This window comes from Drosophila sulfurigaster, chromosome X, assembly GCF_023558435.1.
Source record: "Drosophila sulfurigaster albostrigata strain 15112-1811.04 chromosome X, ASM2355843v2, whole genome shotgun sequence".
In the NCBI taxonomy this organism is placed as follows: Eukaryota; Metazoa; Arthropoda; class Insecta; order Diptera; family Drosophilidae; genus Drosophila; species Drosophila sulfurigaster.
The window spans coordinates 24,494,172-24,516,360 of NC_084885.1; the positions used below are offsets into that span (position 1 = coordinate 24,494,172).

The 22,189-nt window shown below is 37.8% G+C and overlaps 6 protein-coding genes across 13 annotated transcripts; 3 read left to right on the forward strand and 3 right to left on the reverse strand.

The window, feature by feature from the left end:
* Positions 1–1,481: 1,481 nt before the first annotated feature.
* Positions 1,482–5,487, reverse strand: LOC133847488 (lipoamide acyltransferase component of branched-chain alpha-keto acid dehydrogenase complex, mitochondrial). Its single transcript, XM_062282579.1, has 5 exons — positions 5,326–5,487; positions 5,174–5,250; positions 3,958–4,629; positions 3,489–3,887; positions 1,482–2,169 (listed from the first exon to the last, which is right to left on the reverse strand). Exons 2-5 carry the CDS (start codon positions 5,240–5,242, stop codon positions 1,936–1,938), a joined length of 1,374 nt encoding a protein of 457 aa, XP_062138563.1. The 5' UTR covers positions 5,243–5,250; positions 5,326–5,487; the 3' UTR covers positions 1,482–1,935.
* Positions 5,488–5,529: 42 nt separating this feature from the next.
* On the forward strand, positions 5,530–6,332 carry LOC133847492 (translation machinery-associated protein 16 homolog). Its single transcript, XM_062282588.1, has 3 exons — positions 5,530–5,633; positions 5,694–6,066; positions 6,132–6,332. The coding sequence occupies exons 1-3, from the start codon at positions 5,631–5,633 to the stop codon at positions 6,290–6,292; spliced, it is 537 nt and encodes a 178-aa protein (XP_062138572.1). The 5' UTR covers positions 5,530–5,630; the 3' UTR covers positions 6,293–6,332.
* Positions 6,333–6,392: 60 nt separating this feature from the next.
* On the forward strand, positions 6,393–7,125 carry LOC133847491 (cytochrome c oxidase copper chaperone). 2 transcript variants are annotated; one of them, XM_062282587.1, is made up of 3 exons: positions 6,393–6,511; positions 6,581–6,772; positions 6,850–7,125. In XM_062282587.1, exons 2-3 carry the CDS (start codon positions 6,624–6,626, stop codon positions 6,932–6,934), a joined length of 234 nt encoding a protein of 77 aa, XP_062138571.1. In that variant the 5' UTR covers positions 6,393–6,511; positions 6,581–6,623; the 3' UTR covers positions 6,935–7,125. The 2 variants fall into 2 exon arrangements, with proteins under 2 accessions (XP_062138571.1, XP_062138570.1); XM_062282586.1 differs by having other exon boundaries at positions 6,400–6,511; positions 6,563–6,772; positions 6,850–7,091.
* Positions 6,558–8,490, reverse strand: LOC133847489 (microsomal glutathione S-transferase 1). Of its 2 annotated transcripts, XM_062282580.1 has the most exons (4): positions 8,175–8,490; positions 8,072–8,107; positions 7,918–7,997; positions 6,558–7,851 (listed from the first exon to the last, which is right to left on the reverse strand). In XM_062282580.1, the coding sequence occupies exons 1-4, from the start codon at positions 8,325–8,327 to the stop codon at positions 7,599–7,601; spliced, it is 522 nt and encodes a 173-aa protein (XP_062138564.1). In that variant the 5' UTR covers positions 8,328–8,490; the 3' UTR covers positions 6,558–7,598. The 2 variants fall into 2 exon arrangements, with proteins under 2 accessions (XP_062138564.1, XP_062138565.1); XM_062282581.1 differs by lacking the exon at positions 8,072–8,107 and having other exon boundaries at positions 8,175–8,487.
* Positions 8,491–8,507: 17 nt separating this feature from the next.
* Positions 8,508–14,674, reverse strand: LOC133847490 (microsomal glutathione S-transferase 1). 3 transcript variants are annotated; one of them, XM_062282585.1, is made up of 3 exons: positions 14,528–14,674; positions 9,810–10,279; positions 8,508–8,783 (listed from the first exon to the last, which is right to left on the reverse strand). In XM_062282585.1, exons 2-3 carry the CDS (start codon positions 10,040–10,042, stop codon positions 8,531–8,533), a joined length of 486 nt encoding a protein of 161 aa, XP_062138569.1. In that variant the 5' UTR covers positions 10,043–10,279; positions 14,528–14,674; the 3' UTR covers positions 8,508–8,530. The 3 variants fall into 3 exon arrangements, with proteins under 3 accessions (XP_062138569.1, XP_062138568.1, XP_062138567.1); XM_062282584.1 differs by lacking the exon at positions 14,528–14,674 and adding an exon at positions 13,548–13,733 and having other exon boundaries at positions 9,810–10,269; XM_062282583.1 differs by lacking the exon at positions 14,528–14,674 and adding an exon at positions 13,548–13,733.
* A 2,426-nt stretch (positions 14,675–17,100) lies between these two features.
* LOC133849085 (lipid storage droplets surface-binding protein 2) lies at positions 17,101–21,297 on the forward strand. Of its 4 annotated transcripts, XM_062284956.1 has the most exons (5): positions 17,101–17,575; positions 18,795–19,232; positions 19,350–19,400; positions 19,708–19,880; positions 20,021–20,303. In XM_062284956.1, the coding sequence occupies exons 1-5, from the start codon at positions 17,374–17,376 to the stop codon at positions 20,162–20,164; spliced, it is 1,008 nt and encodes a 335-aa protein (XP_062140940.1). In that variant the 5' UTR covers positions 17,101–17,373; the 3' UTR covers positions 20,165–20,303. The 4 variants fall into 4 exon arrangements, with proteins under 4 accessions (XP_062140940.1, XP_062140941.1, XP_062140938.1 ...); XM_062284957.1 differs by lacking the exon at positions 19,350–19,400; XM_062284954.1 differs by lacking the exon at positions 19,708–19,880 and having other exon boundaries at positions 17,102–17,575; positions 20,021–21,297.
* The last annotated feature ends 892 nt before the right edge of the window (positions 21,298–22,189 follow it).

The following is a 22,189-nucleotide window of genomic DNA, read 5'->3' on the forward strand; positions in this document are numbered from 1 at the left end:
TTGTGTTGACAATGTTGTGGCCTTCAATCTCACACGCTTGCGAGCACATTACTTAAATCTACATGTAAAACAGCGAACGGAAAATAAAAAGTATGTGTAAACTTCCTTGAAAATACAAAAATCAAATTACACCAACATCTTTTTCATATATTGCTTTTTGTTGGATGTGTTCAACATTTTTCTATAGACCATATTTACAAATATTTAATAATCATTTTTGATAAACCCTTTCTCTTAGATAATATAACATATGAGCCCACGAAAAAATTTCTCTTTAATATTTATGTATGAATATTTAAAACAAGCAAGAAAGCTACAGTCGAATGTGATCGACTGTGCGATACCTGCTACCTATTTTTAATTAGAGAAAAACAGTCCGGTATTATTCTTAAAAAATACAGATTTAATATACCGCAAAATACTAAAATATACCGAAGGCTACGTTTGGTATATCTATAAAGTATTACATTCCAAATTTAGTATTGTTCGAAAAAATATACCGAACTAATATAGCGCAAAATACTAAAAAAAAATATAGAGTGCCGTATTTGGTATATTGATATACTATTATATTCGAAATAAATATACCAAATTTATATACCGCAAAATACTAAAAATATACCAAATGCCGTATTTTGTATATTGATATACAACTACATTCAAAACGCGGTATTATTCTTTAAAATATATCAAATCAATATACCAAAAAGTACTACACATATACCAAAGGCTTTGTTTGGTATATTTGCATGGTAGAAAATGCATTCTAAATATACCACAGAGTACAAAATATACCAGTACTACATTCAAAATATGCCAAAGAGTGCAAAATATACCACATAAGAAATCAAATTAAAAAAACTATAAGTAATGCTTTATATACATATTTTTATTATTTATTATTATTTAATTGTTTGAAATCATAAAATACATATAAATATATTAACTCTCGTTATTTTTTTAGAACACTTTCGTTCAAAATGTTATTATAAATTACAAATGGGTGTGATTTTATAATATAAAATCAAAAGTGCAGACCAATCTTGATATCTACTTAAACATATTAATAATAAAGCTATAGATAAAGAATGTTATATACATAACATTGTATATTAAACTATAGCTCTCTTTATCGAATAAATTTCAAAAGTCTACATACAAAAACATTCTTCATTTTATTATAATCTCTTTTAAACAATCATCCCATGGCTAAGCTTTAAAGCTCGTTGGTATGTGATCTCCATATACTCAAAAGCTCTGCAGTTTAATCAGTCAATCATTATTAATAAAGTGATTAGACAGTCTAAAGCAACAAGATTACGAATTACATCAAAAATGTATTACAATCTCTTTTAAACACTCATTCTATGACTGAGTTTTAAAGCTCCGCCTGAAAAGCTCTTTTGATCAAACAGTCAATCAGCCATGATTGATAAGGTGATTGATAAGCCGGTAAGAGAGGCAAACAAAGGATACAAAAGTTCTGTTTAAACCATCGGATGTTTATTGGACAGCCGTATACAACAAGATTACAGATTACATCAAATACATATTCAATATTATTATTAAAATCTATGACAAAAAAGAATACAGTTGCACTGTATGATAAAGACTACACATTTAACACTTGAATAAACAAATTTTTGATTTTAAAACAACAAAAAAAAAGGATAAAGTTTGGGACAGTGTGACCAGCCGATGTGCGCTGAAGCTTAAAGCTAAGTAGACAAAAGCTCGAGCTTTGTCTGCTATATAAATGCACGTTCTGGAAGTTTTTAGGAAGAGCGCGTCACATGGCCAAAACACACTTCAAAATAAGGGGGGGGGAGAAGGAGAAGAGTAAGCAAAGCTTGTTGTAAATAAATGCATTAGAAAACAGCCTTAACCGTTGATCAGTTGATCGAGGTGAGCCTCGGAAAATCGTGGAAATCGTGCTCAGTGGAGCATAAAGAGCGCCGGCTGCTCCAGATGTTGTTTCCACACATTCGAGAAACTGGCCATGGTAACGCCATCGATGACACGATGATCCGCCGACCAGCTTACACTCATGATGTGCGCCTTGATCACCTCATCGCGATCATTGAAACGCGGCACCGCCTTCGTGCGTCCCATTGCTCCGATTGCCACCTGAGGTGCCATGATGCAAGGATGCGTATAAGTGCCACCGACCTGTGAAATAAATAACGAAAAGGAGAGAGATCGATATATAGTAAGACTGTACGGTAAAGAAGAGTGCAGAAATATATGTAGGTGTGAGAAGTAGAAAACCAAATGAACTTAGGAATAGCATTTTACAAATTGAAACTTTCAGAATCTAAGCTACATTTTATATTACAAAAATACTAAAAACATTCCAAAGACTATAAGTGGTATATTAATATAGTATCAAATTCAAATTAAGGTATTATTCTTAAAATATACCAAACTACAGTAACTATTGCTTGTCTAACTTCCAATTGCTGTGGAACTCTCAGAATCTTTTAAATTATTAAGCGCACAAGCAGAGCTTTCACTTTTCACTTAAATTTAAGATCGGTAATTAAATAAATATGTTGTTTGACTAACTACAAGGTGGTAAAATTATATACTTAAATTCGAGCTTTCTTCAGAGAATATCGAATATTATCTACAAGTTTTTGATAAGTTTAGCTTTCGATAATCTTTGGCATATTCATTGTATATAGCATAAGCGGACTGACAGAGCTTTCTGCCCTCTACGCTACTACTCTTAATATTCGGACGGACAGAGCTTTCTGTTCTTTTCTATTAAGACTCTATCTATTACACTTAAAACTTAAGATAAGTTATACTTAATTATAATTATAATTATAATTAATATTTGACTAAACTATATTCTTAAATTTGAATTTGCTATCTGTCCCTTAATATTCGGACAGACAGAGCTTTCTGATCTCTGCTCTATTAAGACTTAAGATTCCTATAGACAGAGCTTAAGGCTTTCTGCTAAGACACTTCAACGCTTAAGATATGGACAAACAGAGCTTTCTACTCTTTTATATTCAGACTACTACACCTAAGATTCTCCTAGAAATAAACAATTTATGTATGAAAAGGTGTCATCAGCAAAGTTCTCAGGCGTCAAGAAGCGGACAGACAGAGCTTTCTGCTTATTAAGACTCTACTACACTTAAGATTCGGACAGACAGAGCTTAAAGCTTTATGTTAAGACACTTCAACACTTAAGTTTCGGACAGACAGAGCTTTCTACTCTTTTCTATTCAGACTACTACACTTAAGACTCTCCTAGAAATAAACAGTTTAAGTATGAAAAGGTGTCATCATTAAAGTCCGCAGACGTCAAGAAGCGGACAGACAGAGCTTTCGGCTTATTAAGACTCTACTACACGTATTATTCGGACAGACAGAGCTTTCTGTTCTATTCTCTACTAAAACTCTACTACACTTAAGACTTTCCTACGCTCCTTCGCTATCCCTTTGGGAAATAAACTTATTTTTTGTGAGCTTACGATGCCAATGTTGGAGAGCGAAAAGGTGCCATCGGCAAAGTCCGTAGGCGTCAAGGAGCCAGTGCGTCCGCGCTCGACGAGCGCATTCAGATCCTTGGCAATCTCAATGATGTTCTTCGCCTGACAATTCTTAATGTTGGGCACCACCAAACCATGCGGCGTATCGATGGCGACGCTAATATTGTGCGATCCCTTGTAGATGATGGATTCGCTGGCCAAATCGAGCGAGCTGTTGACAATCGGATACTTGGACAGCGCAATGCTGGCGGCCTTAATGCAGAAGGGCATAAAGGTGAGCTTGGGCACGCCCTGCTCTGCGGCAGCTGCCTGGAGTTGAGTGCGGAACTGGATCAGCTTGGACATGTCGATCTCATCGCTGTAAGCGAAATGCGGAATTTTCTGTAAGATGCAAATGATTCATTAGAGTGCTTTAAGTGCTTGCAAAGGGGATTCAAAGTGACCGACTCACCAGCGACTCGCTCATGGACTTGAGCATTGCCTTGCGCACTCCCTTGAGCACCTCGACGCGATCCGCTGGAGCAACTTTCGGAGGAGGTGAAGCAGGAGCAACAGTAACAACTGTCTGCTTGGCTACATTGCTGGGATGTGGCACATTTGTGCCGGGTGGCACTTGACCCAAGAATTCCAACACATCACCCTTGAGCACACGCCCATTTTTACCAGTTGGCGTCACCTTAGCCAAGTCCAATTGATGCTCCTTGGCCAAGCGACGCACAGCTGGCGTTGCTGGTGTTATAATCCGTCCACCAACGGCAGCTGCTTGCTGCTTTTCCGCATCGCTGTCGGAGCTAGAACTCGAACTGGAACTGGAATCGGAGGAGGCATCATCGTTGTCCTCTTCTTCGTCGGCTACCTCGAATTCCAGCAAGGGTTTTCCAACCAGCGCCAGCTCATCAATGCTGTGAAAGATCTTGATGATCTTGCCGTCGTAGCGACTGGTTATGGTCACCGATGCCTTGTCCGATTGCACCTCGCAGAGATTGTCAAACTGTTCGACGGTGTCGCCCACCTTAACGAACCATTCCTTGACCGTCACCTCGCGAATGCCTTCGCCAATGTCGCTGAGATTGAAGGCTACCTTCTTGTCCAGGCAGCTCGTTAAATGCAAGCAACGCGACAGCTAACAAATACAAAATTCAATGAAAAATCTCTTGAGATGCGGACAGATGGGCAGGCGAACTGATATGTTTATATATATTCTATATTTTTAATGCAAATTGACATATAATAATAATTTACTTGCTACTATCTGCTACATAAATCTTTTATAGTTATAATAGACTTTAACACCAGCACCTAATGTGCATAAAACAACGTAAAACATTGCAAAGAACAGAACACATTTTTGAAAATGCAAATTTCGCGAGCCAAAGCAGCGCCATCTTGTGGCAATCGATCGCATGCGAAAAGCCAAGCGGCGAATTGCAGAAACAGCGCGCGTTTGGCGCGCTGCCTCTCTGTCACACCTGTTGCTGCTGTGTTGCGCGCTCGCTCGCACACACACGCACACCCAGCACTCTGCTGTTACATAATAACGGAATGGAATGCCACAAACTTTGTTTTGCTATTAATTATTATTTTTAACTATTTACTAATTTGCGTGCGCAACATGTGGAGTGCATTGGCCACATTTTGCAATTACTTTAAAAGCATATGTTACTCACAGCGATGGGTTTTGTGCGACGCAGCCAAAATGTGCTGCCATTGCGTAGCAAGTGTGTTGCCATTGCCATAATTTGCTCTGCAAACGGAAATGTAATAAAGCATGTCAATGTAAATTGATTAACAATAGCAAATAGAATTTGCATTGAAATACCTGTTAATTTGCGGCTGCTTTAAATGCGTACGAAAATCAGCAACTCAGCAACAAACGATCGACCTTATCGCGTGTAATTGCGGCCGCGTTCTAAGCAAATTCAGTTTGTTTTGCATTAGCCAGCTGTTGTGGCAGTCGATCGTTTTGTTTTTGTTGTATTGCCTTTTGGCGCCATCTATTGTAAAGCCAGCGATAAATGCAAAAGTATATGTGATAACGATAGACATCAAGTGGTCGTGAACGATATCGATAAGTGCGCACAGCTGTTGCACAAACCAAACAATATAAACGTGGTCGCTGCGACGATGGTAAGTTTGTTGCTAAAAATGCTACACAAATAAATAATGAATTTATTATGTGTTTAATAGGCAAACTTACGCAAGGAGCTAGAGAAATGCAAGCATCCCAACAGCCGCAAAACCAAGGCGTTGGGTAAAAAAGCACGCAGGCAAAACAACAAACACAAAACACGCATGGGGCATGCAATCAAAAGCAACATTATGGGCGAGAAGCTGAGCTGGTTCCTGGGCCAAATCGATGAGGGACGCACAACGCCGCTAACACCACAGGAATTCGAAGACCTTATTGCGTTGTACCTGAAGCGTTTCGACGAAGAGCTCGAACAAATCGCACTGAAACAATCCATTGGCAAGCATCGGGCAAATCAACATGCTGCACGTCAGGATGTCATCAAGATTACGCTGGAAAGGGAACGCAATGAGTACCAGAGCGGTGGCATGGGTGAGCAGCATTTAACCATAATATATTTTAATATTCAATTGATGTATTGTTTTTTTTTCAAACAGAAATGCTAAATCTCTGCGATCCGTTGAAATTCAAGATGCTCTTCGATTGGGATGGCAGCGCATTGAGTGTGCAACATTTAAAGCTAGATTTGGTTTCGTTTAATATGCTGCAAAGGCTGAAAGAGCCGCAGGCATCTGGACAGGAAATGGAAACCGCTTAAAATACAAATATACAAAAATAAATTTACATAAACAAACCCACATTTTGTGTTTTGTACATTCCGATAGTTATTTCGATAAACGCATGGGTGCAATGTTGTATTTTGGTATTTTTCACAGCGTGAAATTCCATTTTTATCGTAGTATAGTTCGGGCACACTGTTGTGTGAACTTGAAATAAATAGAATGTGGTGAAATATTTCTCACATATTTTGAAACTGGTAAGTGTTTTTTATTACATAAACAACACATATCTAATCAGCAGTGAACAGTGAGAGTGTTATTTCTAGTGCTAGTCATTCATCAATTCGATTCGCAAAACAACACAACACAATGGGCAGCAACACATCACATGGAGTCGGAGTTGTGGAAACCGCCGCAGCGACTGCAGCCAAAGTTACGGATACCGCTGCCGCCGGCGATAAACCGAAATGCAAGGCATGCTGCGCTTGTCCCGAGACGAAACGTGCACGTGACCAATGGTGAGTGTGCAATTTTGACACCGTGCCACATGACGCAACTACATATACATATTGAATGCATCTCTTGTTTTTTGTAGCATTGTGGAAAATGGCGAGGAAAACTGCACGAAACTCATCGAGGCGCATAAACAATGTATGCGAGACCAGGGATTCAAAATCTAATTGGTCGACTGAGCGTGGGAAAGGCGTCGCGCGGTGTACTTAGAAGGAATATTTCAGTCGTCACGGGGGAGAAGATGCGGCTAAATAATTAATACATGTATATCTCTTTCTCTCTCTCTTCGCGATGTTTTTTTATTTGTTTTGCTATCTCAAGCTAATTTTAGTTAATTTAAACGAAGAGGAAAAATAGAAACCAAAATTGTTGAACCAAAAAAGCGCAATTCTATTTGTTTACTTATTAATGTATAACAATCTTGTCAAGGTGCGATTACTATGTAAGGTATACAACGCTTTGCGGCTGTGACGTAAGGCTTGCATTTGACTGCAGCCGTGTAATTGGCAACTGCTACGTCAGCGCTGTGCAATTGTGACGTTAACTGCTGCTTTGCCGATCAACTTTGCTATTGTGACGTCAGGACAGCACTGCGCTGCAGTTGACTGTCAGTGGCAACTATGACGTCAATAACGTACTTTAGTATACTGCATTTTATTGTAAGTTGTACTACAGCCCTAGCTTACATACATGTGTGTGCAACCCTGATGAAACCGGTAAAACTGTGACGTCGTCGGCATGTTGTTTAACGCGCCTTTACTTAAACTATCCAAATCTATGTGCGTGTGCGTGCGTGTGTGTGTATGTTGTTTTTACTATTTAATACTCTAATTAAATAAAGCTAAGCGTACGCAAGGCCACAACGGCGGCCATGTAGAACGTAATCAGCAACATGGTGGCAAAGGCCAAAATGCGCGATGGCTGCGGCACTGGATACACGGCATAGACGAGCGTATGAAGGATGCGTGCAACGGCGGCAACGCGGAATAAATTGCAGGCCACCGTGGGATTGGGATCGGTGCTCAGATAGATCAAACCCATAATGAAATATGGCAGAATGTTTTCCATGTCATTGCGATGGGCTCTATGTAGAGAAAAAAAGAGATAGAGCAAAGTCCACACAACTGACTTTATATCATGTCTGGCATACCTGCGAACGCGTTCCACATGTGGATCGTCGAACTGCACTTCGATGTTCTTGAAAAACAGATCCTCTTCGTTGGGGAATATCTGCAAGCAGAAAAGCATTAACAACTATTTGAATTTTTGTTATGCGATGGAATATGTGGAATGCATTTTTGTACCTTGCGCCGCAGCCCCAAAGGCAGCAAGCCCAGCAGCTGTGGATGATGTGTGGATGTCATTGAGAAGGTGGAATACAATTTGTTGTGTTGTTTGTGGACTCACCTTGTAGCGAAAACGCTGCAGCGCCGTTAGCAGCGACATTAGCAGCATTTTCACAACCAGCACAGTGGCCCAAAATAGATAACAACAGAAGACGGGATTATCCAGCGTGAGCAGCTGTTCCTTCAACATTGGACTAGACATTGGCGTAGACATTGTTGTGTTGTGTGCAAAGATTGGCAGATGAATGAACAGGGTTTAGATGAAACACAAATCAAAATCATGACTTGGAAAACAAAATCTACGAAACTGGCCAAACAGGTTCCACATGGCCGGGCATCAAGTGCGCAGTGTGTGTGCTGTGTCTGTGGATGGTGTGGAGTGTAATAAAAAAAAGTAATAACTCTCAGTTCTCCGCTTCAAATGTACTTAATGGCACAGATGAGCACATAGAATGCCTCAAAGATCACAATGCCAAAGGTAATAAAGAAGCTTAAAGCTCGCGTCGGCTGCGGCAGCGGAATGCAAGCATAAACAATGGTGTGCAAAAGTCGAGCACTGGCGCCAATGCGGATGAGCATCTTGGCGGTCAGCGGATGTGGATTGCTGGCCACATACGCCAAAGACATCAGCAGAAATGGCAGCACGTTCTCCAGGTCATTGCGATGCGCGCTGCAACCAAGACGAAGAAAGAGAAAGAGAGAGAGCAATTAAAATGTGAGTACAAAAGTTTTGCTATTGCATGTGTGTGACGTCACAAATGCACACAGCATCAGTTTGGTTGACATTAAATGCGTTGACGTTGGAATGGCACAAATGCTGTGTTTAGTAGTGTACTATGTTTAATCGCTTTATAATTAATGTTTATGTTATGCATTATGTATGTATTTTGATGTATTTAGCTGCTAAATAGTTTTCTAATGCTACTTAGTAAACAAAAAAAGCGAATTGAAAAACAAAGTTTAACAAAACATGACAAAGCTCAATCAATCAATCGATTACACTCATTTATTTTACTAACTTTATTTTCAATTTTATTAATAATGTTAATTAACATTTAGTAGAGTTATATTTAGTAACTTTCTTTTAAGCTGTTTAATATATAATGTTACTTAGTAAACAAACAAAAGCGATTTTAAAGCGCCAAAAACCAAGTTTAACGAAACTTGACGAAGTTCAATCAATCAATCAATTGATAGCACTCAATTATTTTAAACTGCTTAATATATTAATAATGTTAATTAATATTTAGTAGAGTTAAATAAACGAAACGAATTAAAAGCGCCAAAAACCAAGCTTAACGAAATTTGACGAAGCTCAATCATTTATTCAATCAATCGATAACAACCAATTATTTTAAACTGCTTAATATATCTATAATGTTAATTAACATTTAGTATGTGTCGCATTTAGTAACCAAAAGAACAACCAAAAAATCTAAATAAAGGCGCCAAAATTCGAGTTTAGTGAAACTTGTCGATGCTTAATCAATCAATCAATTAATTTGTAGCACTCAATTATTTGAAACTGTTGAATATATCTATAATGTTACTTAATATTTAGTGTGTGTCGTATTTAGTAACCAAAAAACACAAATAAAAGGAACTAAAAACCCTTAAAACAAAGTTTAGCAAAATTTGACGAAGCTCAATCATTCATTCAATCAATCAATCGATAGCACTCAATTGTTCCACTCACCGTCGCATGCGTTCCACGTTTGCATCGTTGAAGCGCACCTCTGGAGTGCGTCCCATGCGGAGATCTTCGGGATTGGCAAATGTTTTGGTCTTGATGCGTTGCCTTGCCGTCAGCAAGGACATTAAGAGCATCTTGATGATGAGCAAACTGCTCCAGAATAGATAGCAACAGAATACGGGATTCGATTTGCTCAGCAATACCAATGGCTGATCGACAGGCACAGACATGTTCATTGTCCCGTTGTTCACTGCTTACTGGAATACTTGGAATACACGTAGTATTCATTTTTGCCACTTTGTGGGCATCGACGTGTTGTTATTATTATTACGGGGCAGCTGCAAGTGTTCCCAGACAATGTTGTAAGTATTCCCTGACCTGGTCTAATAACTGACCGACTGTTTCTCTGCATTATTGATGCCTTCCAATCGACAACTTGGCCTAAATTATTGATGATGATTTTCTAAAGTGTGCTTAAAACGGGAATTGCAAAAAAAAATATAGATAGGGATGTTATTGTTCAAAAGTAGACTTTTCTATATTTCATTTATTTAAATACTAAGATGCTATCTATATTTCTTTGATCTAAATACAAAAATTCTGAAATAATTTTAAAAGTGATGTAAATACTAAAATCCTGAAATAATTATAAACAAAAAAAATAGTTAGGGATGTTATTGTTCAAAAGGAAATTTTTCTATATTTCAGTGATTTAAATACTAAGATGCTATCTATATTTCTTTGATCTAAATACTAAAATTCTGAAATATTTTTAAAAGTGATCTAAATACTAAAATCGTGAAATAATTATAAAAGTTAATTTGCAATTCTTTTAAAATTTTAATTAATTTAGCAAATTAAACTTTAAATAAATAAATAAATAGTTAAAAAAAAAATTGAATCTTTAACTTTAAATCTAGTAATAAACTCTTATTTTCTAATTTTGTTGAAGAAAATCTATAATTTTTATAGTCGTATCAAGTTAATATCAAAAAACAATTAAATTTACTCTTATTCTGTTATGATGTTGAATTAAAACTATTATTTTTATAGCTATCAAGTTTAAAGCAAATATGATAATCAAATTACTTCAATTCACAAATCTTCCCACGAAATGAAATTTTCAATCAATCAGCAGAAAGAACAGCTTTCATTTGTTTGTTTGCTGAAATTCGAGTAGAGCTTCTTGTATTGGGAGCACATTATAAACAATTTAATATTGCTGCCATGTGCTGAGTGGAATAAATATTATTCATTCTACTATATATACAGTATACACAGAGGGGGCAAAAGAGACAGCACGATGAAGATTTGTCGAATTCGCAGCCAAAAATATAAAGAAAAAAAAAAAAGATCAAGGTTGTGTTTTTTTTCGCAAACAACAAACGACAACAGTACCAAAAATAAATAAATAAATCTATCAGAATAGCAACAACAGCAAACAACGAAAAAAAAACTAATAGATTATTATAGAAGGCAAAAAAAAAAGCGAAGAAGAATATACAAAACGAATTCACATCACATTAAGAATGCCAAAGTCAGCGGAAGCATACATGCTGAAAGAGAGAGAGAGAGAGGGAGAGAGAGAGATCGATGCTGATAGACAGACAGACAGAACAAACAGGCTGGAAGCTCAAAGTTCAAACTTATCGGCAAATTCCCAGCATGCGTGCGTGTAAGTGAGTCTGTATGCGTGTGTGTAGTTCTATAACTATCAGAGCTTAAGTTTGTCATTAAAGCAAAAGCTCACGCTGCTGCTGCAGACAACAATGAAATGCAAAAAGCAAAGCGACTCGGTCGATGCATGTTTGCTACTGTGTGTGTGTGTGTGTGTGAGTGTGTGTGCAAGTACATGTGCACTCGAGTTGATCCGCAGAATGAGATTTACAGACGGCAGAGGCAAAAGCAGCGACAGCGACAGCGGCATCTCTTCAATGCGTGCGCTGCGAACGCGTGTGGCATGTCAAACTGTACCCGCAACAACTCACACACATACACACTCACACATTTACATGTGTGTGTGAAATGACGTATGCCAAGAGTTGGTCTTTGGCCGCCTTTAAACAACTTGTCTAAATTTAGTCAACGAGCAAAAGAGTTTCTTTTCGTTGTGTTCTTCGTTTTTTGTTGCCCACCAGCCAAAAACAAAAAAAAATACAAAAAAAAAAAGAACAGAAACTTGCGCTCCGCTCATCGAATTTTCTCAACGCTTCGCAGCAGCAAAAAACAGAGAAAAAAAAGCACAACAAGAACAACAACAATGTTGTCGACGTCGACGTCGTCGTCGTCGTCATTAGCCACGCAGACGTCGTCGACGCCGGCGGCGACACGTAGAGCGTTCAAAGTCCAAGTGTCTGGCGTGTTTTTTTTTCTCTTTTTTTTTTGTGTTTTACTTTTGCTTTTGTTTCTGTTGTTTGCTGTTGTTGTTGTCGTAGTTGCTGTTGTTGTTGTTGTTTCTCTTGTGGTCTGCTTCATTATGACGAATTCCGTTTAACTTTGCAAGGGGCGACAGTGTGCGAGTGCGAAAGAGACAGCTTGCTGGGCATCTACTTTGAAGGATCGTTAACTTTGAATTATCTGCTAGCTGCAACAGGTGCAATTCCTAGTCTAAAGTTTTTTTTTATTAAACGAGACCAAAAACATGCGTTGAAAGAAGAGTTTTTTGCACAGCAACGATTTGGCTGATGAAATACTTTAAGGGTCTTAAATATTTATATTTTTTAAATAATTTTATTTAAATTTTCAATTAAAAATATTAATAATTCATATTTTTTAAGTAAATTTATTAAACTTTTCATTAAAAATGTAAACTAAATTAAAAATTACTTTTTTTTTTTAATTCTCTAAAGTTTCTAATAACAGTCTCAAGTAACTCGATCTCTACTTAAGCTATGCACTTGAACTTTACAACTTAGCTTAGCTACACTCGAAATAAGTTAATTTTTTTAGAAATCAGGCATAATCTCTAAGAAGGGATTATGAACAACCTCATGTAACTTGGGATTGGCTAAAAGTTCACTCATGAAATTAATGTATCATCATTTCATTATGGTTCTCTTTGAAAATAATCAACATTTCAACAACTGAAAGCACATTATTTATCAAATTATAAATAATCTCTAAGAAGGGATTATGAACAACCTCATGTAACTTGGGATTGGCTAAAAGCTCACTCATGAAATGAATGTATCATCATTTCATTATGGTTCTCTTTGAAAATAATCAACATTTCAACAACTGAAGCACATTATTTACCAAAGCAACTCATCGTAACTAAAAATCTTATGAAAGCACGCAATAATTGTGGATGCATAACAAAGACTATGGGTCAGAGAAGTTCCATTGATGTAGATTCTAGACTTAATTTTAACATGCATGGCTCAAGTGCTAGACAAAGCGAATGTTTCGCAAAGATCTACAGATGGGTGCGATAAGAAATGCGTTAAGCACATCGAAAGAGAGAGACAGAAAGAGAGAGAAAGAGGGTTTAAATGCTCATTCACCATTACGATAATTGTTTTAGCACCACAAAATGGAACAAAATGATTACATACATATTTAACTTGCTTATCAGCACAACAATCGGAAATCTACAGAACTGCGAACTAAGTACAGCACATCCACTCTATATATATATACTATATATACCGATAGCGACGAACAACAAAAAAATATAAAAAAAAGAAATGTCAATAAAAACAGAACAATGGATAATGGGCAACGGGGTAATCGACGACTCACCTAAATTACGCATGAAATTCCATTGCGAATTCTGTTGTACAAAGTCCGAATGCAATATAGTATATCATGTTTGCCAAAATAGATTCCCTTGATTACAGTCGAGCTCCTTGAGCTTTCTCGCTCTCTTTCTCTGTCTCAACTGCCCATTGATGCATGTCGGATGCGACTAAACTTCAGAGTCCGAACTTACATAGTAAAGTAATGCTTTCTATAATACATATATATGTATAATATTATAGTCTAGTATAGACACGATAAGCACAATGTGAGTGTCAATAACCGACAAGGTGACGCTTATTGTTAGCATACTCTCTTATATTAATGGGATATTGGGGGGTCTTTTTAATAGAGATAATATGACTCGGAATTGCTTTCGACTAAACTTTGACCATATCAACAAAATGGATATACGGCCAAAAGAAAACAAACAGCAAACTCTCGAAGATTTTGATCGTTCTTAATTGAAAAAAAAAAACAGAATATAGACTTTGCTTCGAATGAAATGTTCTAATCTAATGGCAAGATTTGATTGAAATTCTATATATATATATATATATAAATATATATTTTTAACTTAAAAATAGCGAATTCCATACGCAATCTCAGGGATTGTATGTAGTATAGTAGTCGAAATATATATAAAGAAGTATCGGATTTTGATTTACGGTTAGTTTATGCAATTAGAGCCTTTTATGAACAGTTAGCTATAAGTTTTATTGCTTATTTGATGAGTTTATGATGTTTATGGCATTATTATTTAATCGCTTTGATTACAGTTTCTGTTTGTAACTGAGATTACAACGCTCGGCGAAGTCTCAAAGTCGAAGTCCCGACTGACACAACAAGTGCCTCATTATAAGATATCACAAAACAAAAAAAAAAAACGATTGTGACTAGACGATTCGAGTCGTTTGATAACGGTTACAACATTGTTCAAATGCCAAAATAAAAAGGTATCAAAATAATCATGGCGGTAGTACCTTGTATACCACTAAGTGGTAATATACTGAATGACGATGTTGAACTTTGGATTAATCTTTGATATGGGTCTAGACTCTTAAAGAAACTTCCGACGGCTGGGAAACTAAAACTGAATTGAAACTAAACTGAACTGGGCCACGTTGAGAACGGCTGACGATTGACGGGTAGCGTCTGGCACTCGGTCTTATCAAATGGAACCCAGACGGGGTTGGGCCTCGAAACAAACACAAAAAAAAAAACAAGAAAACGAAAAAAAATGATATACCTGCTTTGGTCATATACAAATTAAGTACATGTTTAATCATTGGGATCAAGTGAGTGAAGCATTGGATTGGCGAAAGTTCACATTTTGTCTGTCCATCTGTCCGTCAATTCTCAGAGATCTTAAGTTCTATAGCTATCAACATTAGTTGACATCATGCTTAGGAGGGCTTTAGACATGTTCTATTTATGTTCGCATTCGAATACGTTGGGGGGAAAAACAATTGGAAGCGCAATTTTAGAGCTGCTATTTCATAGTTCAGCACATAAGTTGCATATTATATTGATTTGTCGCTATTTCGCTACGATCGTCTAATGTGCGAAGAAGAAGCACAGGTATTGCAACAACATATTGTGTGTTGTACTTCAAATACTCAGTATTTATTGTATAGTGGGGTATACCAATGATTTTCGGATCTACTTTTAACTACTTTACAATTTCATTACGATATCATAATTCTTATATTTTTCTTATGAAATATGTTATTAATATTCTTTCCACCTATATAAAATATAGAACTCTTTGAAAATTGTTCTCCTTATTGACTATAATGTAGTATAATCTTTATTGAATGATTTGTTCAAATTCCCATATTTTGAGTTAAGCTTTAGTTTTAACTACTTAACAATTTCACTATGATGTCTTAATTCTTATATTATTCTTATGAATTCTATCATTAAAATGACTTTTAATTACCTAATATTCTTTAATATTAGGTAATAATATTCTAATAATATTCTTCTAAAATTGCACATTGACCTTATTGACTATGAGAATAATTTTTAGATCTATCCATTATTATTAACGTATGATTTGTTCAAATTCCTATATTTTAAGTTAAACTACTTTTAACTACTACTTCTCAATTTCAATATGAGATCTTAATAGTTATATTATTCCTAAGAAAATGTTATTAAAATTCCTTCCAATTAAAAAATCAAAATTTGTATAGCCTGGAAAGCTATAAATAGAGGAATTCCTTAGTTAATTTGATAAAAAAAAAGAATAAATCTTCATGATTTTTATTTGTATTGGTGATAAATCTTGTCAATTGCTCACATTAATAGGTAACTAGGAGTCGAGCAAGCTCGCTTTGTTTTCTTCGTTGTGTGGCTTCATCTGCTTCTTCTTCTCCTTATTCACTGTGTGGACTTTGGCATTGCGCTGTCATTACATCTGAGCTGAGCAAATATTACGTATTTACATGTAGAAATTGTAGGCATGGCGCCATCCCGAGCCAGAGCGAGAGCGAGAGAGCGAGATGACAACAGAACTCTGGTGACATGTTTTACTTACTATATGTGCTACTGTTCACACAACTTGCTGTGCTGTGTTGCCTTATCGATTGGTGGAGGAGGAGGAGGGGGGAACGCGAACAGATCGTTGGACATGTTCGGAGGGGTCAAAGGTTTCGCACGCATACAAACAAAACAATTGATAATAAATTCCAGGCGAACAAAAGTTCTGCAGCCGATGAAGCATGCGGAGGGAACGAGGAGGATTCGTTTGGTCTGCGTGTTAATCTAGTTGTCAAGCATGGCGCGCAATTCTCTCTCTCTCTCGTTCCCCACTTTCGCTGTGGCTCTCTTTTTTTGTGGCACTGCTCTTGCTCTCTTTGATCTGCCGACCGCCTGTGTCTGGTTCAAATTTGTACATTCCCGTTTCCCGTGTTCGCTGTGATTCCAATTATGCAAATGCCAATTGGAAATTGCATCCCACATACATACATACATACATTTAACGCACACAATAGTGCATCCCACATTGGCACGCCCCCTACACACGCGCGCACACACGGTAAGTGGCGCCCATTGAGTATGCAAATAAACGTTTAATTTGATTACACCAATTTCGAAACGTCATATTCACATGTTGAAATTCAATTCAAGTCCAAAGTAACAACACAATGCGACACTTACCAACACCGCTGATTGCATGAGACACTTTAAAAAACAAAAACAACAACACACACACACACTGCCTTGCAGCAGTAAATGCTCGCACAAACGAAGTAGAGTGTTTACGACTCCGCCTAGCAACAAGTACGCATACTTTTCTGATACACTGTCGATCAAGTGCAGCGCTGCCCCAATGCAGCGCACGCCAGCAAAGTCCAAAACTCAAAAGAGAGCGTCAACTGCATGCACACACACGCACACACATACGTGTTAGTGATTGGCGCTCTTTTTGGCTCTCGCACTCTCGCAGGCCGCATGCTTTGCCGTCTGGAGGCGAGAGAGCCGACACACACTGTTGAGTGAGTGAGTGAGTGAGTGAGAGCCCTTATAATAAACCAGCCGCGCAGCTTGCAAATCAGTCAGAAACGCGTTGAGTGCGACAGCGAGCAGACGTACAGCAAGTGTAACAAAACCAAAAAAGAGATCTTGAAAGTTCTTTAGCTCGTGGTAACCAAAAAAAAAATAAAAACGCTCTCATAGAATACATTTTTCTTTGGTGCCAAACAAAATTCTTAACTACAATACCTACAAAAAAAGTGTGGTGCAAAGCATAACATAAAAGTGAAAACTAAGCAAAGCAATCAAGAAAAGAAAGACATACACATATTAACAAAAAAAAAAAAAGATGGCAAGTGCAGAGCAAAAAACCGCCGCCAATGGCAGCGCAGCCAAGCAGCAAAACAACAGCGCCATAACAGAATCAACAGAGCCGCCAAAGGATGCCAAGGATCTGTTGCCGCATCTGGAATCGTTGGAGCGCATCATTAAGCTGCCTGTGGTGAATGCCGCATGGGATAAATCACAAGATGTCTATGGCAAAGTGAAGGGTAAGTGCAAAAGGGAGAGCAGACTGAGAGAGGTTATGTTTTTCTTTTTTTTTTTGTAACTTACTTTTTAGTTGCTAAGTAAGCAAGTCGCAATGGGGGAGCAATGAACTCTAGCGCTGATCATCTAACGGCAGCGCGAAATTCGAAACCAAAGGCAACAAATACAGAAAGAAAAAAAAAAATACTGACTGACTGACAACTGGAAAATGAAAATGAAAACGTAACAGAAGAGAGAAAAAAAACCCAAAACCGTTGCTTAGCTCACATTTTTAGTCGGCTTCGACTGCGGCTTTCGTTTTGAGTGCCAAAGTTCGCCATTTTGTTAAGTGCAAATTGAGTGGAACACAAAAAAAAAAAAGAAGAGAACTCGAAACTCGACTCAAAACTTTAATTGAGCCGACCGGCAAATTGCAATTGACTGTCTCCATTGCCAAATTGCTGTCAATTAAACTCAATTGAGGCAGCGTTCAATCGACAATCATAACAACAACAACAACAATAACAACCATGACCTGCACGTTAAGTTGAAAGCAAGAATTTCTTACTTACACACCGCCCCGCCCCGCTCTCCCCCGCCATCTATGACGCGCAGTTCGTACAAAGTGCAAAATTAAAAAAGAAATTTACATAACTCAAGCAAAAAAAAACACACACACAACACGTAGACTGAACACTCTTATAACTTATACTCATACAGGTAAAACATACATGTGTGTGTGTGTGTGTGTTGAGCTATGAATAACTTGGCAAAGTGCAGTCAGTGGCGTGACCGATAGGGGGCGCCAGTAGCGCTAAAACTTGACGACAACTCAACGCAGCCGCTGCTGCTGTCTGTGTGTGTGTGTGAGTGAATCAACGAATGATATTTATATAGTGTATAATCGATGTGTGTGCGTGTGATTGAATTGGACTTTCGACTTGTTTGTGTGGTTTTGTTTGTTGTCGTTGTTGTTGTTGTTGTTGTTGCCACCTCAAACGTTGCGAAGATGAATGATGATCAGGCCGATGACTAAATGACAGCAGCAGCAGCAGCAGCAACTATCAAAGTCTGAAAACTGACTGCGCAGTTTGTCTTATCAATCTGGCAACGCCAAAATAGCCCGATAACGCATCCAGATGCCAGGGCTGACGATACAACAGGGACAAGCTTATCAAACAACGACAATCGTAACAACAACAACAACTAATCTTGCTTTCTTTCATTCGCTTTTCGCTTCAGGCAAGAATCGCGTCTTCAATTGGGCTCTCAATGCGGCCGAGGATTGTGTGGCACGTGCTGTGACCACAGCAGCACCGATTGTCAACCGTTTGGATCGTCCCATTGCCTATGTGGATCAGACACTGGTCAAGGGCATCGAACAGCTGGAGGTTAAGGCACCCATCATCAAGGATACACCTCAGGAGATTTACACACAGGCCAAGAACAAGGTGATCGATGTGGTGCAACCGCATCTGGAGCGTGTTGTTAAATTCAAGGCAGCGGGACAACAGAAGGCCGCTTCCCTCAAGGATCTGGCCTGGCAGAAGGCCAACGAGGTGCTGGCCACACAATATGGAAGCCTAGCGGTGAATGGAGTGGATACCACAACAGCGTTGGCCGAGCGTCTGCTTGAATACTATTTCCCCAAGTGCGAGTCCGATGTGGAGGAGGATAATGGTGAGTTTTGAGATCGATCTTTCGTTTTCTATATATGCCACCATATCTGTCTTAGGTCATGCGGGGGGGTTTCCTCTACTCGAAATATGTTTCAATCGTTCCCATTTTAATTCTCAGATAATAAACAGAATGCTGTCGTGCGAAATGGCAAAAGTGCTGAGAGTGACAGTAAGTCTGGTTTTTGATTTTCAAAATATTTCCGCTTTCCTACCTTTATAATATTGTATGTCTGAGCTTTCTTTGTTGCATGCGTAACTAATCCACTCAAATCTAACAATCTCAATTTCATCGAAAAAAGTGTGTCAGATAAAAAGCGGGTTCTCCTACAAAAGTCGGTATTCCCTGTTCCCCCCTCAAATACCTCCCCCTAAAAAAAAATTCAAATTCTCTAAAGTGTTGACTAATATTCTACTATCTCTCTCTCTTCTCTCTCTCTCTCTCTCTCTCTCTTCCTTTCGTCTGCTTTGTTGCGTAGTTGTTGTTATTGGGGAACCCGACTATGATCATGAGATCGATGCTAGATTCTTAGTAGCCGCCTCCACGGTCTTTCTGTCCATGTCCCTGAAAATCATAACCGAAATTGTCGAGTACGTTAGAAGAAATCCCGAGATTGTAGGCATTATCGATAGGGAAATCAACAAGCTGATGGTAAGCACAACACACAACACACACAAAAAAAAAAAACAAAGCATGACTACTAACAAAGCATTCTTTTTAACAATCAATCGTATCATCAATCAATGCTAATTGTTCTCTCTCTTTCTCTCTCTCTCTGTCTTGTTTTGCAGTGCCAGTTCCCGCCAGCGAGGACCCAGTACTACATACAGTACAGACAGTCGGCCGTTTATCCAACAAGATCTCGCGTCGCGTCTATCGAAATGTCTCCAGACAGATCAAGCAGGTCCAACAGGGCAACATCAACGATTATTTGAGCTCGCTGATTGCCGCCCTTAAGCTGCATCAATACATCAATTTCATCAACTCATCGATGGGCACAAATGTCGAACAGTCGACGTTAAGCAATGACAACTGTACCCCATATGGCAACAATTCCAACTCTAACTCCACGAGCACAACTCGTCCAGCTTCCAACTCCAATTCGAATTCGAACTCGAACTTCAACTCCAACAACGTTAAGAGCAACAAACCAGCTGCGCCGACGTCGACGCCGGCAGCGACTGCAACTGCGACTGGGCAGTAAAGAGTTGAAAAAGGAGAACAAGAAGCAGAAGAAGAAGACGAGGAAGAAGATACATCCCTCCCTCCTCCCCCTCCCGCATATTCTTTTTTAAATTATACTTTATATATCTTTTTTTTTTTTTTTGTTGCATAAGAACACACCTTAAGAAAGTGGCGAAAAAAAAGAAAGAAATGTAGCAACAAAATCGCATCACCCAACCCACCCACTTTTCACCCGCCCCCCACCAAATGCTTTGTAAATATTTATTTGAAGTAACTCCCACACACACACACACCCATGCATACACACACATTTATATACTCGATATAAGTTGTAGTTGTAGTTGCCTTCAGTTCTTGAAAGGTTTTTAAACATGTTTTTTTTTCTTCTTTTTAAATATGCTAATTAGTTGTTTTTAGCTGTGCTAAAAAGTCCTAGTAGCGCCATCTGGCGGCCATGCTGAAATCAGCGGCCATTTTGCAAATGAAGCAAATACAAAAATCGCAAACGCAACAAAACAAGAACAACAAAAATGCTAGAGCGAGATAGAAAGAGAGTGATCAACGTTTTTTTTGTTTAGGCATGGCTGATCCTCATTAAATGTTAAATGATTATTATTATTATGATAATTAACCTAATGCTAATGATAAATATGATGAATTATGCTTTATATGAAACAAAAAACAAAACAAAACCTATATACATATTATATATATATATATATATATATATATATAAATTAATTATAAAATAAATACACAATGCTAAAATACTATATGGAAAATGTAATAATAAAACTTGGAAAGAAAACCAAACGAGTGAAAACGAAAAAAAAAAACAACAAAATGAATGAGAAACCCAAAAGAAGTTGTCAGTTTATAATTATTATTATCATCGTTTAGATAACGTCGCATGTCAAGGCTTAAAAAATCATCAGACAAACGGCATTAAATTCATTTTTGTCGTATCAGGAAACCACTCCAGAGATATACCCCCGAACTATATCTTGTATATAAGAATGTACAATACATACATATATAAAAAAAAGTATGTATTGTGGCCCATTTATATGATGACTCGACCGTTCCACATTTCCTATTCCAAAGTTCCCTCTCGACCGATAAGACAATGAGCATCCATAAATTACTATATATGTATATAAACTCGTCGAGATATTCGTGCAGTTATCTTTGAAGTAGATCCGGCTCAACTGATATTACTCTCCCTCTCTCTCTCTGATCGTAATACCCATTTTGGAATTACCGAGTCGCCAAAAACAAAAATGCTTTTGGCATGCCAAAGTTATCGACAATCTATCTATCTTTATTTTAATTAAGGTCTGCAGACTATCTCATTAGAATAATATGCGATTGTCTAGGTCTTCGGATCGCGAGCAACCTTTACACTTTGTGACCATAAATCAAGCAATATATAGCGTATATATATAGATATATATATATTGTTTGTCACTTACGTCACGTTAGCGATAACAGCGAAATATTTTGAGTGCGCTTCTCTGTTGAATAATTCAGCTGCATTTCAAGTGATATCCCTTAAGAGTACTTCACTTTAGTCCCAAATTCTTTAGTGGGTCTTTCGATTTTTAAATGGGTTAAAAAAGTGATTCAGCGACTCTTCAGGGAATTATGAATGGCGTTCTCAAGTGGGGAAAATTGTCCACTTCAGAGGAGTTTTTTTTAACTGGAAATTTACTTTGTATTCGATTTTAAACTATATGGTTAGATATAATTCAAATTAAAGCCAACATTATTACAGT

What these genes read in the sequence shown, in the direction of transcription:
- LOC133847488 (XM_062282579.1), bottom strand. Translation starts at nt 5,242, where the DNA reads ATGGCAATGGCAACACACTTGCTACGCAATGGCAGCACATTTTGGCTG. An exon ending in AGTCCATGAGCGAGTCGCTG is followed by an intron (nt 3,888 to 3,957) that starts GTGAGTCGGTCA and finishes TGCATCTTACAG; the next exon opens with AAAATTCCGCATTTCGCTTA. An exon ending in CGCTCTCCAACATTGGCATC is followed by an intron (nt 2,170 to 3,488) that starts GTAAGCTCACAA and finishes TTTATTTCACAG; the next exon opens with GTCGGTGGCACTTATACGCA.
- LOC133847490 (XM_062282585.1), bottom strand. Translation starts at nt 10,042, where the DNA reads ATGAACATGTCTGTGCCTGTCGATCAGCCATTGGTATTGCTGAGCAAA. An exon ending in AACGTGGAACGCATGCGACG is followed by an intron (nt 8,784 to 9,809) that starts GTGAGTGGAACA and finishes TCTTGGTTGCAG; the next exon opens with CGCGCATCGCAATGACCTGG.
- LOC133847491 (XM_062282587.1), top strand. Translation starts at nt 6,624, where the DNA reads ATGGGCAGCAACACATCACATGGAGTCGGAGTTGTGGAAACCGCCGCA. An exon ending in AAACGTGCACGTGACCAATG is followed by an intron (nt 6,773 to 6,849) that starts GTGAGTGTGCAA and finishes TGTTTTTTGTAG; the next exon opens with CATTGTGGAAAATGGCGAGG.
- LOC133847489 (XM_062282580.1), bottom strand. Translation starts at nt 8,327, where the DNA reads ATGTCTACGCCAATGTCTAGTCCAATGTTGAAGGAACAGCTGCTCACG. An exon ending in TGCAGCGTTTTCGCTACAAG is followed by an intron (nt 8,108 to 8,174) that starts GTGAGTCCACAA and finishes CATCATCCACAG; the next exon opens with CTGCTGGGCTTGCTGCCTTT. An exon ending in CTTTGGGGCTGCGGCGCAAG is followed by an intron (nt 7,998 to 8,071) that starts GTACAAAAATGC and finishes TTCTGCTTGCAG; the next exon opens with ATATTCCCCAACGAAGAGGA.
- LOC133849085 (XM_062284954.1), top strand. Translation starts at nt 17,374, where the DNA reads ATGGCAAGTGCAGAGCAAAAAACCGCCGCCAATGGCAGCGCAGCCAAG. An exon ending in CGATGTGGAGGAGGATAATG is followed by an intron (nt 19,233 to 19,349) that starts GTGAGTTTTGAG and finishes TTTAATTCTCAG; the next exon opens with ATAATAAACAGAATGCTGTC. An exon ending in CAAAAGTGCTGAGAGTGACA is followed by an intron (nt 19,401 to 20,020) that starts GTAAGTCTGGTT and finishes CTTGTTTTGCAG; the next exon opens with TGCCAGTTCCCGCCAGCGAG.
- LOC133847492 (XM_062282588.1), top strand. An exon ending in GTACCAGAGCGGTGGCATGG is followed by an intron (nt 6,067 to 6,131) that starts GTGAGCAGCATT and finishes TTTTTCAAACAG; the next exon opens with AAATGCTAAATCTCTGCGAT.